Source organism: Heteronotia binoei, chromosome 6 (genome assembly GCF_032191835.1).
Source record: "Heteronotia binoei isolate CCM8104 ecotype False Entrance Well chromosome 6, APGP_CSIRO_Hbin_v1, whole genome shotgun sequence".
In the NCBI taxonomy this organism is placed as follows: domain Eukaryota; kingdom Metazoa; phylum Chordata; class Lepidosauria; order Squamata; family Gekkonidae; genus Heteronotia; species Heteronotia binoei.
In genome coordinates this window covers 136,365,388-136,381,528 of record NC_083228.1, presented here as the reverse complement: position 1 = coordinate 136,381,528, position 16,141 = coordinate 136,365,388, and the positions used below count along the sequence as shown (strand labels likewise).

Genomic DNA, 16,141 nt, shown 5'->3' with positions numbered 1-16,141 from the left:
CTAGCCATTTTGCCATGTATACTGATAAATCAGATCTTAACTCCACGCCCTCCTCAATCCCCCTAAACTTCAAGTTCAGATTCCTCTATCTCTGTTCCAACATAATAATTCTCTCCTCTAAATGTTGTTCTTTTGTTTTTATAGTTTGTATCTCCGTTTTTAAACCCAGAGAGGCTTTTGCCGCCTGCTCCGCCATTTTCGCGGTCACATCTAACTCCACTGTCAACTCAGTTAACTTTTTGTTAATCGGTTCTAAACAGTTAGCAATAGCACTTTTAAAGTCATTATTCAAATCTTGCCTTAAGAGAAGGAGGTCTCCTTTTGTTATTGAGGCAGAGTCATCATTCGTTTGCCCCAGGGTATTGGTGTTCTTTGTGGCCGTCATTTTCTTCTCAGAGGTCTTTTTTGCCCTCCCTGCTGCTGCTGAGTTTCCTGCACCGATAAAAAACATTCACTGACTTTCAATTAGGCTTTCTTGCACTCCGTTTGACTTTCGAAGCCTTTTCCATTAAAATAAACTATTTTCGCCCAATGTTTTCCAAGTTGTCATCACAAAAGTAAAGTAGAGAGGGAGAGCACAGCAATTAAGCGTCCGCCATTGCCCCGCGACACTCCGCCCCCCTAAAAAACCTATTTAATAGCCTTTGTTGTACTCCCTATATACAGGTGCCCACAAGGACAGATTATTACACCAATCTTTTAGTTATTACAATTGCTGAAGCCAGACAATGTCACTTTACAAACCGTGTCTGGATAGCCAAGCTCCTTAATCTCCAGATCAATAGAACATGCTGCACATGAATGACATTTGGAATGTCCTCTGGGTTCAGATGCTTTACATGAATTCTCTCTGTTGCATGACCAACAACTTGTGATTTGGACCCTTGCCCCTCTTGACTGATTAAATCTTGCCAGAGGGAGCTTAGATGTCCTTTACGGGACATAATAAATAGATCCCTCTCAGAGGGGCGTTTTCCATCACCTCTGAAAGAGGCTTTGGTCTGTCCCCTCCTGAAAAAATGCACAGCAGACCCGGCCGAATTGGCAAATTACCGACCGGTCTCTAATTCACTGTTTTTAGGTAAAATTATTGAGATGGCAGTGGCGTTGCAACTGCAGAGGTTTCTGGATGACGCTTCTGTCCTAGAGCCTTGCCAGTCCGGCTTTCGCCCAGGCCATGGGACGGAGACAGTGCTGGTTGCCTTGGCGGATGACCTCCAACGGCAGCTGGATCAAGGCGGCGTGGCGGTGCTGATGTTGTTAGACCTGTCGGCTGCGTTTGACACGGTCGACCATCAGCTACTGACCCGCCAACTCGCCGACATAGGGGTTAGGGGGCTGGCCTTACAATGGCTTTCCTCCTTCCTCAAAGGACGGGGACAAAGGGTGGCAATCGGGGGTGAGCTCTCCCAGAGGCGCACACTAGATTGTGGGGTGCCTCAGGGAGCGGTTCTCTCTCCGATGTTATTTAACGTCTACATGCGCCCCCTTGCCCAGATTGCCCAGAGGTTTGGGCTGGGCTGTCATCAATATGCAGATGACACCCAGCTCTATCTGCTAATGGATGGCCAGCCTGACTACGTCCCAGGGAATTTGGACCGGGCACTGCAGGCCGTGGCAACCTGGCTTAGGCTGAGTGGGCTGAAGCTGAATCCGACGAAGACAGAGGTCCTTTGTGTGGGCCGTGGTGCTCTGGGAGGGGAAATACCTCTCCTGGTTTTTGATGGTGCGCCGCTGAAAGCGGCGCGCCAGTTCAGGAGCCTGGGAGTCCTACTGGAGCCTTCACTATTGATGGAGGCCCAGGTAGCTGCCACTGCCAAGTCGGCATTTTTTCATCTGAAGTGGACTAGGCAGTTGGCCCCTTTCCTGGAGCGCCGGAACCTAGCAACAGTGATCCATGCGACGGTCACCTCAAGACTAGATTACTGTAATGCCCTCTACATGCGGCTGCCTTTGTGTCGAACCCGGAAGCTGCAGTTAGTGCAGAACGCAGCGGACAGGCTGTTATTAGGACTCCAGAAATGGGAACATATACAGACAAGGCTGCGTGAACTGCACTGGCTGCCGGTTATATACCGGATTCGCTACAAAGTGCTGGTTATTACCTTTAAAGCCCTATATGGCCGAGGACCTGCCTACCCGAAGGACCGTCTCTCCCCATATGAGCCCCAAAGAGCACTGAGGTCAGCAGGGAAGAACAAGCTGACTGTCCCTGGGCCAAGGGAGGTGAAATTACAGAGCACTCGGGCACGGGCTTTCTCTGTGGCAGCCCCGTGCCTGTGGAATCAACTCCTGGAGGAGGTGCGGGCCCTGTGGAGTTTAGACCAATTCCGCAGGGCCTGCAAGACCATCCTCTTTAGGCAGGCCTTCCTAGACTGCTGACAGAGGATGGTCGAACGGATGATCCAACAGAGTAACCCTTTAATGACTCTTGCCATTATTTAAATATGTATATGGATAAATAGCGCCCGGAACATCTCTGCTGCTGTTAAATTATAGATTATATATGCTGGATTAGTTTTAAGATATGTATTAATTATGTATAATTTTAACGTTGTTTTAAATTATTGTATTTGTATAATGTTTTATTGAATGCTGTTAGTCGCCCTGAGCCTGCCTAGGCGGGGAGGGCGGGATACAAATAAAATTTAATAATAATAATAATAAAAACATGATACACAGCTGAAATCTGATCTCAGCATGTTCTGAGTTGACTTACACCACTGCTGTGATGCAACTCTACAGATGAACTCAGCAGAGATTTAAAGTTTAAATGCTTGCTGAGTTCAGTTGCAGAGTCACACAGTTGGCATGATGTGACTAAGCAACTGAATCTGTGCCTGAATAACAGCTGGATTTTATTGGCTTTTATTTGAGTGGAGCTGTTTTGGTAGCCAGATATAGATCTTCAATCTGTATACTGCTGAATGAATACCTGAAAAATGCTGACAAGGCACACACCCCTACTATCAGGCAAGTTAGTCAATCTAACTACAAAGAAGAATTGTACAGACTAAGGCTGTTTTTGTTGGTGCTGTCTGCTCTTTTTCTTGCTGTGGGGCAAAGAACCCAAATTCCCAGCAAGGTTAACATGAATGTTAGCAGCCTTGTTTCGGCTTTCAGGTGTCCATAATTGGGCCTCTCTGCCCGGATTCAAGAATGTGGTAACTGGCCAATCAAGAGAACATTTGTTCCATTCTGTAACTTGATGGGAGTGATGAAGCAGGAGTGGATGTCATCATCTCCTGGGGGGTTACATCAAGTTGAGCTCCCTGATTGAGTTTGGAAAACCACCTAAGAACATAAGAAAATACAAGAAGCCATGTTGGATAAGGCCAATGGCCCATCCTGTCCAACACTCTGTGCCATACAGTAGCCAAAAAACCCAGGTGCCATCAGGAGATCCATTAGTGGGGCCAGGACAGTAGAAGCCCTAACACTGTCGCCCGTCGCAAGCACCAAGAAACCAGAGCATCACTTGACCCAGACAGAGAGTTCCAACAATATGATGTACTGTCCCGCCCAGCCCGGGCAGGGACTGCGCGGAGGAGACCCCCCGGCGCCTGCCAGCCGCTCCAAGCCCCCGGCATCGCCCCAAGAGCCCTCCCCACCTCTCCAAGCCCCTGTGGAGGCCCCACCCCTCACCTCGACTGACGGGGCGAAAGCAGCCACCCGAGCGACGCCTCCCAGACGGCGAGCCCGGCTTCGAGTCCGTGAGGTCTGGCCGGGGCAAGACGCCGGAGAGCAAGAGGGAGAGCCATTCAGCTCGTCGCAGCACGAGACGCTCCCTTGCAGCACGCCGCTGAGGGCTGGGACACCCGAGGCACGCCCAGTCAGCCCGGCCCCGACGTACCTCTCCTGGGCGTCTGGGGCTTTGAGGGGGGGAGGAGCCAGAGAGGGGCAGGTCCTGGGAGGGGGGAGGATGGGTCGGGAAGCATAAAAGGAGGGAGGGAGGAGGTCGCTGAGGAGAGCTGGCTGATGCGCAAAGAGGCTGCCTCGCGAGAGAGAGGGACAGGAGCCATAGCACAGCCAGGAGGGAACGGGGGCCTGCGGTGAAGTAACCCAGTGCCCACCCCCCTGTTTCTGAGACCTCCGGGGAACGCCCCAGAGTGCCCGGGTGGGGCAACGGCGACGCCGGGGGACCGGGAGGGGCACCAAAGACCTGACATGTACTAATAAACACTGATGGACCTTTGCTCCATATGTTTATCCAATCCACTCTTGAAGCTGACTATGCTTGTAGCTGCCACCACCTCCTGTAGCAATGAATTCCATGTGTTAATCACCCTTTGGGTGAAGAAGTACTTCCTTTTATCCATTCTAACCCGATTGCTCAGCAATTTCATTGAGTGCCCACAAGTTCTCGTATTGTAAGAAAGGAAGAAAAGTACTTCTTTCTCTACCTTCTCTAATCCATGCATACTATTGCAAACTTCTATCATGTCAGCCCTCAGTCAACGTTTCTCCAAGCTAAAGAGCCCCAAGAGCTTTAACCCTTTTTCATTGGGAAAGTGTTCCAACCCTATAATCATTCTAGTTGCTCTTTTCTGCATTTTTTTGCAGTGCTATAATATCTTTTTTGAGGTGTGGTGAACAGAATTGTACACAGTACTCTAAATGAGGCCGCACCATTGATTTATACAGGGGCATTATGATACTGGCTGATTTGTTTTCAATTCCCTTCCTAATAATTCCCAGCATAGTGTTGGCCTTTTTTATTGCAGTCACACACTATCTTAACATGTTCAGTGAGTTATCTACTATGACCCAAGATCTCTCTCTTGGTCAGTCTCCACCAGTTCTCATCCCATCAATTTGTATTTATAGTTAGGATTTTTGGACGCAAGGTTTATTACCTTGTATTTGGCCCCGTTGAACCTCATTTGCCATGTTTACGCCCACTCACCCAGCCTCAGCAGATCCCTTTGGAGTGCCTCACAATCTTCTCGGGTTCTCACCACCCTGAACAATTTAGTGTCACCCGCAAACTTAGCCATTTCACTGTTTACTCCCAACTCCAAATCATTAATGAACAAGTTAAAAAGCATCGGACCCAGTATAGAGCACCCCTGTGGCACCCCACTACTTACCACCCTCCACTCCGAAAATTGCCCATTTATACTCACTCTCTGTTTTCTATTAATTACCCAGTTTTTGATCCACAAGAGGAGTTGTCCATTTACCCCATGACTCTTCAGCTTACTTAGGAGCCTTTGATTAGGAGCTTTATCAAAAGTTTTGTGGAAGTCAAGGTAAACAACATCTATTGAGTCCCCTTTGTCTACACGTTTCTTCACCCCCTCAAAGAACTCTAACAGGTTAATGAGACAAGATCATCTCTTACAGAACCCATGCTGAGTCTTCCTCAACAATTTTTGTTCATAAATGTGCCTACTAATTCTCTCTGTAACTTTCTTGGTATTTCGGCCCCCGAACCGCATGTTTGACACCCCTGGCTTAAAGGAATCCTTCTTACCTTTTACAGTTTCCATTACTTTGTTTGTTAACCATGCAGGCCTTTTTACTATACCTATCTGTGCCTTTCCTGACTTGCGGTATATATTTTATCGGAACCTCTAGGATCGTAGTTTTAAATAATAATAATAAATTTATTCTTATATCCCGCCCTCCCCCGCCAAGGCAGGCCCAGGGCGGCTCACAGAACATGGTATACCATGATTACAATAAAATACAATAATTACTATAAATGGCAGTTAAAATATAATTACATTCATCAGTTAAGTTAAATACACATTAAAATATTATAAATTATAGATTAAAGTGCTTATAGATTAAAATAGCCTCCAAGCTTCCCCAAGGGTTTTACCTTTCCTTTCAGTTTCCTCCTCACATGCATCCTCATCTCAGAGAAGTTACCCCTTTTAAAGTTAAAAGTGGTTGTGTTGGTCTTTTTGGGCAACTCTCTATTTATACAAATGGTGAACGCAACCCAAATGGCCAAATACTATAATTAAGCCATAGGCAAAAGGAAAGTTATGCTAACTTTGTGATTTGACCGGGCTGTGGCTCTGTCTATGTCCTGCTTCATCGAGTTGGACTGCTGCATAGTGAATGCTTAATCCTCTAGCTTGGATTGTTATATTCTATTCTATGTGCCATCTAATGAAGTATTAGATAGAAGGTTAGCTTTTGTTGTTTTCTTTCTACCAGACTGCAGAGACTGTGTTGCCTAAAGTTATCTTGTTTTTTTAAAGTAATGCATAAAACTGTTATACATTTTACAAACCTCTAGTTCCTTTTGTGCACATAATCTTGAGGATCCATGAGTCTGAGCATGGCTCACTTGCCGAAGAGGTAGTGACTCAAGGGAACCAAGGCTTGGGTTTTTGACATTTGTGCAGTTTTTTAAACTCAGTAGTAGATTAATTGTTAAGGTGCTAGCTCAACAATGACCACTGTGGGTTAATGAGAGGCATGTGGGGAAAATAGGAAGGAAATGGCACTGCACTTTGGGGGGGAGGGAATAACAATCCAGGCCTTCCCATGCTCAATAGAATCAAACCTACTCTGAGAATGAGCAAGGATCAAGCCAAAGTGGGTTTGAGAAGGTATGGAGACGAGCCAAGGAAAACACAGAAGGTTGACAACTACATGACTATGTTGGGCAAAATCCCAAGCACTGCAGTTTGTTTGTGTGGGTGTGGGTGTGGGTTTTTTTTTTGGGGGGGGGGGGAGGGAGAGGTGCAGTGTAAAAACTCCATGTGGAAGCAACCTAAGCCATGTAGGTCAGCCAAGGTGCAGAACACTGACTTCCATATGTTAATCTGAAGAAGAAAAAATGCAACATTTATCTGTTTCTACCCAAACTGCAGTTAGCAAAGGAATATGGAGCCATTTACACGGTATGGGATTATAATATGCGTGCAATAGTAGTGTCTGGATATGAAGGTATAAAAGAAGTACTAATAAAGCATTCAGAAGAATTCTCTGGGAGACCGGTCACCCCATTATCTAGAGCTGTGGTAGGAGACAAGGGTAAGTTCCCATTAAAAAACTTTTCAATTTCATTCCAGAGAAATAATAAAGTAACATTAAAGAAGAGCTGGGTGGGGTGGGGTTTAAGAAAAACAATAGAACTTTCAGATAGTTGGAAGTTTCTCTATCCAGCAGCAGATAGTATCTCCTCACTCAGTATGTGGAAGGTAAAGTTCTATTGCATTCCTCTGCATCAGTCTAGGTTTTTTGTTTTACCCCTGTGAGATCAGTCTGGAGGTCCCAGGACCGGTGTGTAGACAAATAGCCACATGAGGTAGGGAGGGGGCTCAAGTGAGGAGGGACAAGGAGCTAAAAGCCATCCTCCTTTCAATTCCACATGGAGGAGCCATTTTCAGACCAGTGGTCCATCCAGTCCAGCATCCTGTCTCACACAGCAGTCAGCCAGTTCCCCTGGAGGGCCAACAACAGGGCATAGAGCCTGAGGCCTTCCCCTGAGGCTGCCTCCTGGCTCTGGGATTCACAGGTTCAGTGCCTCTGAATGTGGAAGTTGGTCACCATGGAAAGCAGCCATTGATAGACCTGTCCTCCATGAATCTCTCTAAGCTCCTTTTAAAGATCTTTATTTCTGTAGAGATCATTGCATCCTCTGGCAGTGAATTCCACATTTTATTCACTTACTGGTAAATAAATATTTCCTTTTGTCCATCCTGAATCTACTGCCCATTGGCTTGATTGCATTGTCTCAAGTTCTAGTATTTGGGGGGAGGAATAAATTATTCTGTCAACTGTCTCCACCCCATGCATAAGTTTATAAACCTCTATCATGTCCCACCCTCTTAGTCAACTCTTTTCTGAACCAAAAAATCCCAAACTATTCAGCCTTTCTTCATAGGGAAAGTGCTCCAATTCCCAAATCATCTGGGTTGCCCTCTGTACTTTTTCCAGCTCTGCAATATCCTTTATGGGATACAGTGACCAGAACTGTATACAGTGTTCCAAATGAGGCCACACCATAGATCCATATAGGGACATTATAGTATTGGCCATTTCATTTTCAATCCCTTTCCTAACAATCCCTAACATAGCATTTGCCTTTTTCACTAGGTTGATGCTTTCATTGAACTATCTACTATGACCCCAAGATCTTCTTCACTCTCAGTCTCAGCAAAATCAGACCTGATTTGCCTATTCCTGAAGTTGAGATTTTTTGGCCCAAGGTGCATCACCTTGCATTTACCAAGACTGAGCTTCATTCGCCACATTGTCACCTGCTCACCCTGGAGCTCTTCACAATCAGCCTTGGTTTTCACCATCCTGAATAATTCTGTGACATCTTGCCAACTTGGCCACTTCACTATTCACCCCTAGTTCCAGGTCACTTATGAACCCCCTTGCCCCTCCTTGCTCCAGCCTGTTGACCCTCACAGCTATTAAATACCGGAGCTAGAGCATCATGAAGTTAGTCAATGGCCACTAGCCGTGGTGACTGAAGGGAATCAATATCTACAAAGGGAACCTTGGGAAGCCTCAGCAAAGTCCAGAAGACAGCGCATGTGCTCAGAGCCGGGCTCTGAGCATGCTTGCTACCATGCCCCCTGACTTTGACAAACTCACCTGAGCCTTGGAAGCCCTCGGTGATGTCCAGAAGGCAGTGCATGCTCTCAGAGCCGGTCTCTGCACGCTAGCTGCCACACACACACACACCCCACTTAGCTAAGGTCTCCCAAGCCTCCGGAGTCCTTTTGAACTCCGGAAAGCTGCGCACTTCCTCTGAGCCCGGGCTCTGAGCATGCTCACTACCACACACCCCGACTCTGGCAAGGTCTCCCAAGCCTTAGGAGGTCTCGCTGAAGTCTGGAAGGCAGTGTGTACTCAGGGCTGGGCTCAGAGTGCACTCACTGCCACACCCCCAACTTCGCCACGGTCTCCCGAGCCTCAGTAGCCTTCTCGAAGTCCAGAAGGCAGCACGCACTCTCTGAGCCGGGCACGGAGCATGGTTGCTGCCATGCCCCCTAACTTCGCTGAGGTCTCCTGAGCCTCGGGAGGCCTCAGTGAAGTCCAGAAGACAACGGGCGTGGGAAAGGTGGCACCCTAGGTGGCTGCCTACTTGGCCTACTCCCGTGCGCCAGCCCTCCTCTCACCAGATCTTGGGCAGTACTTAGAACCAAGTCCAGGATTGCCTCTCCCCTGGTCGGTTCCGTGAACATTTGTTCCATAGCACAGTCATAGCACAGTCCTGGCCCCACTGATGGACCTCTTGATGGCACCTGGGGTTTTGGCCACTGTGTGCCACAGAGTGTTGGACTGGATGGGCCATTGGCCTGAGCCAACATGGCTTCTCTTATGTTCTTATGAGTTGCAGCAATGGATTGGACTGTCAGAAAATGGTGTGCCTTCTGGACAGGGATGGTATTGTTCTGCCCAATGAGCTTTTGAATTTGAATTTTTGTGAATTAGATTTTTGTGATCCAAGGATAGTCCATGGGGAACTAGTGGGTTTTGAGAAGCACTCAAAAGACCAAAAGTTGCTACAGGCCTGAAATAGCTGTTCTGTTAATGGAGGTGAAGCTACTATTTACTGGGTCTGATCATTGATCTATCAAGCTCAATATTGTATACTCTGACTGGCAGCAACTGTCCAGGATCTCAAGTAGTAGTCTTTCACATCCGTTAAGAGATACCGGGGTGAGAAAGATGGTGTACAGAAGAGGATGGCAGAAGAAAATATGCCTCCAACCATATTTTGGCCACTGTCCTCTTCTGCAAACACTGCTTTCATCCCTGGCATCTTCAGATCAAATCATAGAATCTCTGAGTTGCAAGGGACCATACAGGCCATCTAGTTCTACCCCCTACTCAATAGATGATCACCCTAGGGTAGAGGTGTTGAACTCATTTGTTACAAGGACTGGATCTGACATTTGTCATTTTGTTGGGCCATGCCATGAAGGCCATAAAGTATAACATGAGATACCAGAGATATAAACTGTATAAACCCAATTTCAGATGTCAAATGGCAATAGCAGTCTTGATTGGATTAGGCGGGATATACAGAGGGGTAGTAGGTGTAAAGATACTAGCATTGTGTTGTGTCTTGCATTTCAGTCCCGAAATTACAACACAGTGGACGCTACGGAGGTGACCAGTGGAAGTCCACTGGTCCCCGGATGTAGCTCCGCAAATACGCTCCGCCAATCAAGATCTGTGGCGGGAAGTTTAACTGGCCAGGATTGGACCTGGCCAGACTGAGGGTTGTTCCGGGGTATGTATATAATCAGGACCCGGCCCGCGTTGCCTTGCCCTGTGATGTACTCACTAATAAAGCATGTTGCCTTCAACACGTCTCGTCACTCAGTACATTAAACATTGGTAATGAGACAGGAAAACTAGGTATCCATTCTATCCAGGAGGATTCCGTTCAGGAGGATGCAAAGAATAAATGGACATAATATGACATTAGAAATCACAACATTCAGTTGCTGACCTAAGAGTAGTAGTGCTCTTACAACGGAATTTCAAAGGTAGATTAGAAAGACTGATTATTTGCATTTGATAATGAAGCTCAAGACAATGGCCGTTTTCCCACTTACCTTACCCCGGAGCGACGTCCCTCTTCACCGCGCTGCGTCTGCGCGGATTTCGCACAAACTGCTGCGCAGCACCAGGAAGAGCCGCGTAGTCCCGGGGCTTTTGCGTCGCAAATGTAAACCGCCAAAAAGCAGGTTTACATTTGCGACGCAAAAGCCCCGGGACTACGCGGCTCTTCCTGGTGCAGCAGTTTGTGCGAAATCCGCGCAGACGCAGCGCAGTGAGGACGGACGTCACTCTGGGGTAAGGTAAGTGGGAAAACGGCCAATGCCTCCTCCAGGACTAAACTGAGAGCTAGTTTCCCTGTCTCATTACCAATGAGTTCTGTTATTATTTGGCATCTGAAATCACCCTCCAAGGAATAAGGACCAATCCAGATAGGAACAGAGAAATCCAATCTTCTTTAAAGACAACTTTTCAAAATAAGCCCACAAAAAGAGTGCATTGTGGTTGTTAGAAGAATCCATTCACCCTCCCACCCTCTCTCAGAAGACGTCTACTTGCACATAAAAGCTTCTACCTGGAATACAACATTGTTTATCTTAAACCTGCCATGTGACTCCAACTAAGGTTGCTCTTTCTCTCTTCCTTCACTCAGGGTGTTTTCGCACTGACCTTCAAGTAGCGCGACCACCCTCTTCACACCGGAGGATCTGCCCGGATTTTGCACAAGAAGCGCCGGCGCTCCCAAAAGAGCCGGCTACTTCCGTCGCGAAACCCGCTCAAACGGAAACCGCCAAGAAGCAGGAAAACGTTTGAGCGGGTTTCGCGACGGAAGTAGCCGGCTCTTTTGGGTGCGCCGGCGCTTCTTGTGCGAAATCCGGGCAGATCCTCCGGTGTGAAGAGGGTGGTCGCACCACTTGAAGGTCAGTGCGAAAACGCCCTCAGTCTTCCTTCCCAAAACAGGAGCAGCCCCAAGGAAGAAGCAGAAGTTCTGTGTATGTCTATGAGGGGAGGGGGGAGCTTGTCTTCATATCTCTCCTGCATGAAACAGGAAGCAGCCGTGGACCTCTGTGTATGTGTGTGTGTGAAGGGGGGAAGGGAAAGAGAGGCAGAGGGGGAGAGAGAGGGAGGGAGGCAAGAGGCAGGAAACTGAAAACAAAAAGACACTGAGGAAGCTGGGAAATATGCAAGTGATGGTGGAGCTGCAGCAACAGCCCTGAAAAGTAAGCAGAAGGAAGATGCTTGGGGGCCAGATTTGAGTCCTGTGCAGACTGGATTCATCCCACGGGCCACATGTTTTGCACCCCTGGTCTAGAGCATCCCTGACAAGTGTTTGTCCAGCCACTGCTTCAAGACTGCCAGTGAGGGGGAGCTCACCACCTCCCTGGATAGCTGATTCCACTCTTGTACAACTCTGACTGTAACAAAGTTTTTCCTTATATCCATCCAGTACCTTCCTGCCCTTAATTTAAACCCCATTATTGGGAGTCCTCTCCTGTGCTGCCCACAGGAACAGCTCCCTGCATTCCTCTAAATGACAGCCCTACAAATACTTCAAAAGAACAATCATGTCCCTCCCGCCTCAACCTCTTCTCCAGACTGAACATTCCCAAGTCCCTCAGCCTTTCTTCATAGGGCTTCATCTCCAGGCCCCTGATCATCCTCCTCGCTCTCCTCTGTACCCACTCCATTCTGCCAACATCCTTCTTGAAGTGAGGCCTCCAGAACTGCACACAATATTCCAGGTGCAGCCTGACCAATACTGAGTACAGTGGAACTATGACATCTTACCAAGGCTTTTTTTTTGAGTGGGAACAGCTGCCTTGGCATCAGCGTGTGTGGCCTAATATGCAAATAAGTTCCTGCTGGGCTTTTTCTACAAAAAAAGCCCTGTGTAAAAACAATGTTAATGTCAGGGGCATCGCCTAATATGCAAATGAGTTCCTGCTGGGTTTTTTATACAAAAAAAGCTCTGCCTCTAATTATTTGGATGTTACACCAGGTGGTACGAGAATAAATGAAGGAGAGGCAAGAACAGTAGAGGTGTAATGAGAAAAGGGCACTGGATATGACAACAGAGAGTCATCTAGCTGGCTGTATGAGTCCAGTGTTTGTTTTCAGGATTTAACTTGACAGCATAGATGAGTACACACTGAACACATAAGTGATGTTGTATGGCTTTCAGCTGAAAGTTAGCATTCTGCCCCTTCCCCTGCAACTTCTTGCTGTACCCCAGGGATGAAGTGACAAGTTTCCCACTCAGTTGGGAGGAAGGGTCATGAGAGTTGTCCTGACCCCTCTCCAAGGGATTTCCAAAGCTGGAAGTTCACACTGCCATCTCCCAGCTGTCTCTTTAGATGACAAACAGCATCCCGAGATTTCCCACCATACATTCCTCACAATGTCATACTCTGAATTCTGAAACATGTGCCACAACCCAGCATTATCAGAATCTTCATTCTTACACAGAAGGTAGCGCTTGAATGCTTAGATATGAATAACATGAGAGTTCACGGTTTCTAGGCTGACGACTTAAATGATTGTTAACATGAATTTCTACAAGGTATAGTGTCTCATTGCTTTTGACGGCCTCAGGTATCGTAGCATCTAATGGCCACATCTGGGAGCAGCAGAGGAAGTTTGGATTAGTTACGTTGCGGAAGCTGGGGATGGGAAAGAAGTCTCTGCAGAGACAAATAGAAGATCTGGCCCTTCAACTTGTGGAGACTTTTGCACGTGAAAACGGTATGTTTTACTGGTACTGAGATAGCATGTCCTGCTCTGCAGAAATCTTTTATGAATACTGTCTTCTGCTACGTTTCTTCTTGGATGTGTAAACTAGTTTAGTGCTGCCTTTTCAAGGTGCTCCAAACTGTTTGAACATGAGAACATAAGAGAAGCCATGTTAGATCAGGTAATGGCCCATCCAGTCCTACACTCTATGTTACACAGTGGCCAAAACCCAGGATCCATCAGGAGGCCCGCCAGCAGGGCCAGAACTCCAGTAGCCATCTTACTGTTGCCTGCCCCCCACCACCAATTTTTAAAGTTAGTTTTTAAGGTATGTTAGGACAGTTTCTTTTTGCTGTGCTACGACCACTGTTCTGGAATTCTTCTTTAGACACCCTGAGTATTTAGTATGGCCTGACTCTCTCAAGCCACAAAACAGCTTGTCTGTTTCTTACCATGTCTGACTCTGGAGATAGCTTTGGGGGTGGAGCATGGAGGCTTTTCCATTGCCTAAATAAATATACAGCAGTGCAGTTCCCCTTGTCAGGCTTTGGAAGCAATTTCAAGAATGGCTTTATTAAGGGACACACACACAAAGCAGTCAAAATAAACATAGTTTGCAAGCCCACACTTTTGTGAACTTACTGAGGCAAAATGGTATAGATCACTTTACTCACAGCAATTGCTGAACGTAACTATCTGCTGTATTTCAACAAGCTTCTTCAGTCTAACACAGGAATATGAAAGGAGAGCAGCCTGGGGGGGGTGGAGTTTTTCTCCATCTCATAATCTGGTTCTAGTTAAATCTGTACTATCCATTTTACTATACACACAACTTCTTTTTTTTTATTTTATTTTGTGTGAAACCCCAGTGCATAAAATTACAATAGTTACTCAAGTTAAACATTAATAGATATCAGAAAGAAGAACATCAACCTAACTTTCATATAGTGAATACAAGAAAAGTAAAGCGATACAGTTTACAACGATATCAAATCAAATCAGCTAAACATTCATCACGATCTCCCAGAGATCAGCTAAACATTCATCACGATCTCCCATTCATGGAACGATCTCCCAGAGATGGTGCGAGCCCTGCGGGACCTGAACCAATTCCGCAGGGCTTGCAAAACATTTCTTTTTCAGTTAGCATTTGAGTCACCATGTGGCAACTAAGACGGAACCTGATTAATGAATGAATAGACACTCAGCCATCTTAAATACATCATTTTAGCACCTATTTTTATATCTTATATGTTTATATGTTTTTATGTATTTTAAATAATTTATTGTAATTAATGTTTAAGTTGTTATGTTTTATGAATCACGGGACTCCCATGTCTATTATTGTTTAATGTGAATCATGAGACTCCCGTGTCTGTTAGCCGCCCTGAGCCCGCCTAGCGGGGAGGGCGGGATATAAAAATAAAATATTATTATTATTATTATTATTATTATTATTTGCTAAATGGACTCCAAATCTCATTAAAACGACACATTTGTCTACGACCAGAAAACGATATTTTTTCAAAAGCTGCAAGTTTCAATAAGTCATCTTCCCAAAGAAGAATTGAAATTACATCATTTTGTTTCCAGTGTTTAAGAACTATACACACAACTATACAGTGTTTAAGAACTATACACACAACTTCTGAAATGAATGCAAAACAATCAGAGGAACTGTGCTTGCTTCTTTTCGTTTCTCACATGCTTCATGCAGTCACCAAAAAGAGCCATCTGGATATGCCTGCTCACACCACCCATGCAGCTTTTGTCCTGCTGACATTTAAAGGCACACACACAGTGCAGAACACAAGCAGTTTGCAAGCTTCTTCTACACTTGCTGAGATTTTAAGGCACATGGTGACTGTTGGGGTAGGGCTTTCTCCTACTGGCCGACTGGCTCACAGTGAGGAGAAGCCTGCAAAACTGGAGGATCCTAGAGGACTGGCAAGCTTCCTGCTTCTTCCATTGATTACTGTGGGTCAAAAGAACAAATCACAGTCTGTCAAGGTAACCCTGCTAGTACCATCCAAAACTAGGACTACGGGACAACAATATGGGATTTTTTAATACTGTAAGGAATCTAAATCGGATCATCCTTTATATGCAGCGTTAACATATAAATGGGAGTCTTGTTTCAAAGAAAGTAAGTCATTGTTCACCTGACCATAAGTGTTAGATGAGTGCCCCAAAAGATGAATGATTCCTGCTAGGAAAATATCAGATTTTGACACTATTGGGAAATGGCTGTCCAAGATGTGACTAATGTGGAATTGTATCCTGGCAGCAGAACAAACCAAACAACCTATGTTCTTAACTAATTTCTGTATTGCAAGCATGAGAGGAGTGGATTCAAGGAAAGAATGGAAGTCCTATAAGCCAAGAGTGATTTGTAGTCAACTACATTTTTCAGGAACCCTCAGGGAGAAACCTGAAATCAAAGAGATGCAATATCTAGGGGCTGATTTTTATGTCATAAAGCATCACATGCTGCCTTTCTCCCCTGAAACAGTAACTTAAGACAGCTTACAAAAGCCACAGATACCAACAAGACATTAACATCAAAAGGATCATAATAATCAGCAATTAGCCCCTGTATCTACCACCAAGTCTTGTGCTTGTCAAAGGCATATGTGAAAAGTCTTACACTGCATGCAGAACTGGACAAAGTAAGGCCTTCCTCAAATCCCCCCACCACCACCAAATTGTCACAAAGCGCAGGAAGCCATTGTTATAAAAAAGCACATCAGGATGATGGTTGGAAAAATGGATCTAATTGAAAGCTTCAATAGGAGAAGAGGACCAGAGACATTGCACAAGGTCCCTCAAGTAGGCAGCTCGAAAGCCGAATAAGCCTTCTAAAGCCAAGACCAACCTCTTAAATGAAGCTGCTTCATAATGGGAGCATTATGCTCCCACT

General features: G+C 46.0%; 1 protein-coding gene across 1 annotated transcript in view; it reads left to right on the top strand.

Moving 5' to 3' along the window:
• The window catches only part of LOC132574364 (cytochrome P450 2J2-like), a 72,751-nt gene that overhangs the window by 33,579 nt on the left and 23,031 nt on the right, over window positions 1-16,141 (top strand). Inside the window, exons 2-3 of the mRNA XM_060242726.1 lie at window positions 6,834-6,996; window positions 13,084-13,233. Of these exons, the coding sequence (XP_060098709.1) occupies window positions 6,834-6,996; window positions 13,084-13,233 (313 nt within the window). The remainder of the gene's footprint in view (window positions 1-6,833; window positions 6,997-13,083; window positions 13,234-16,141) is intronic.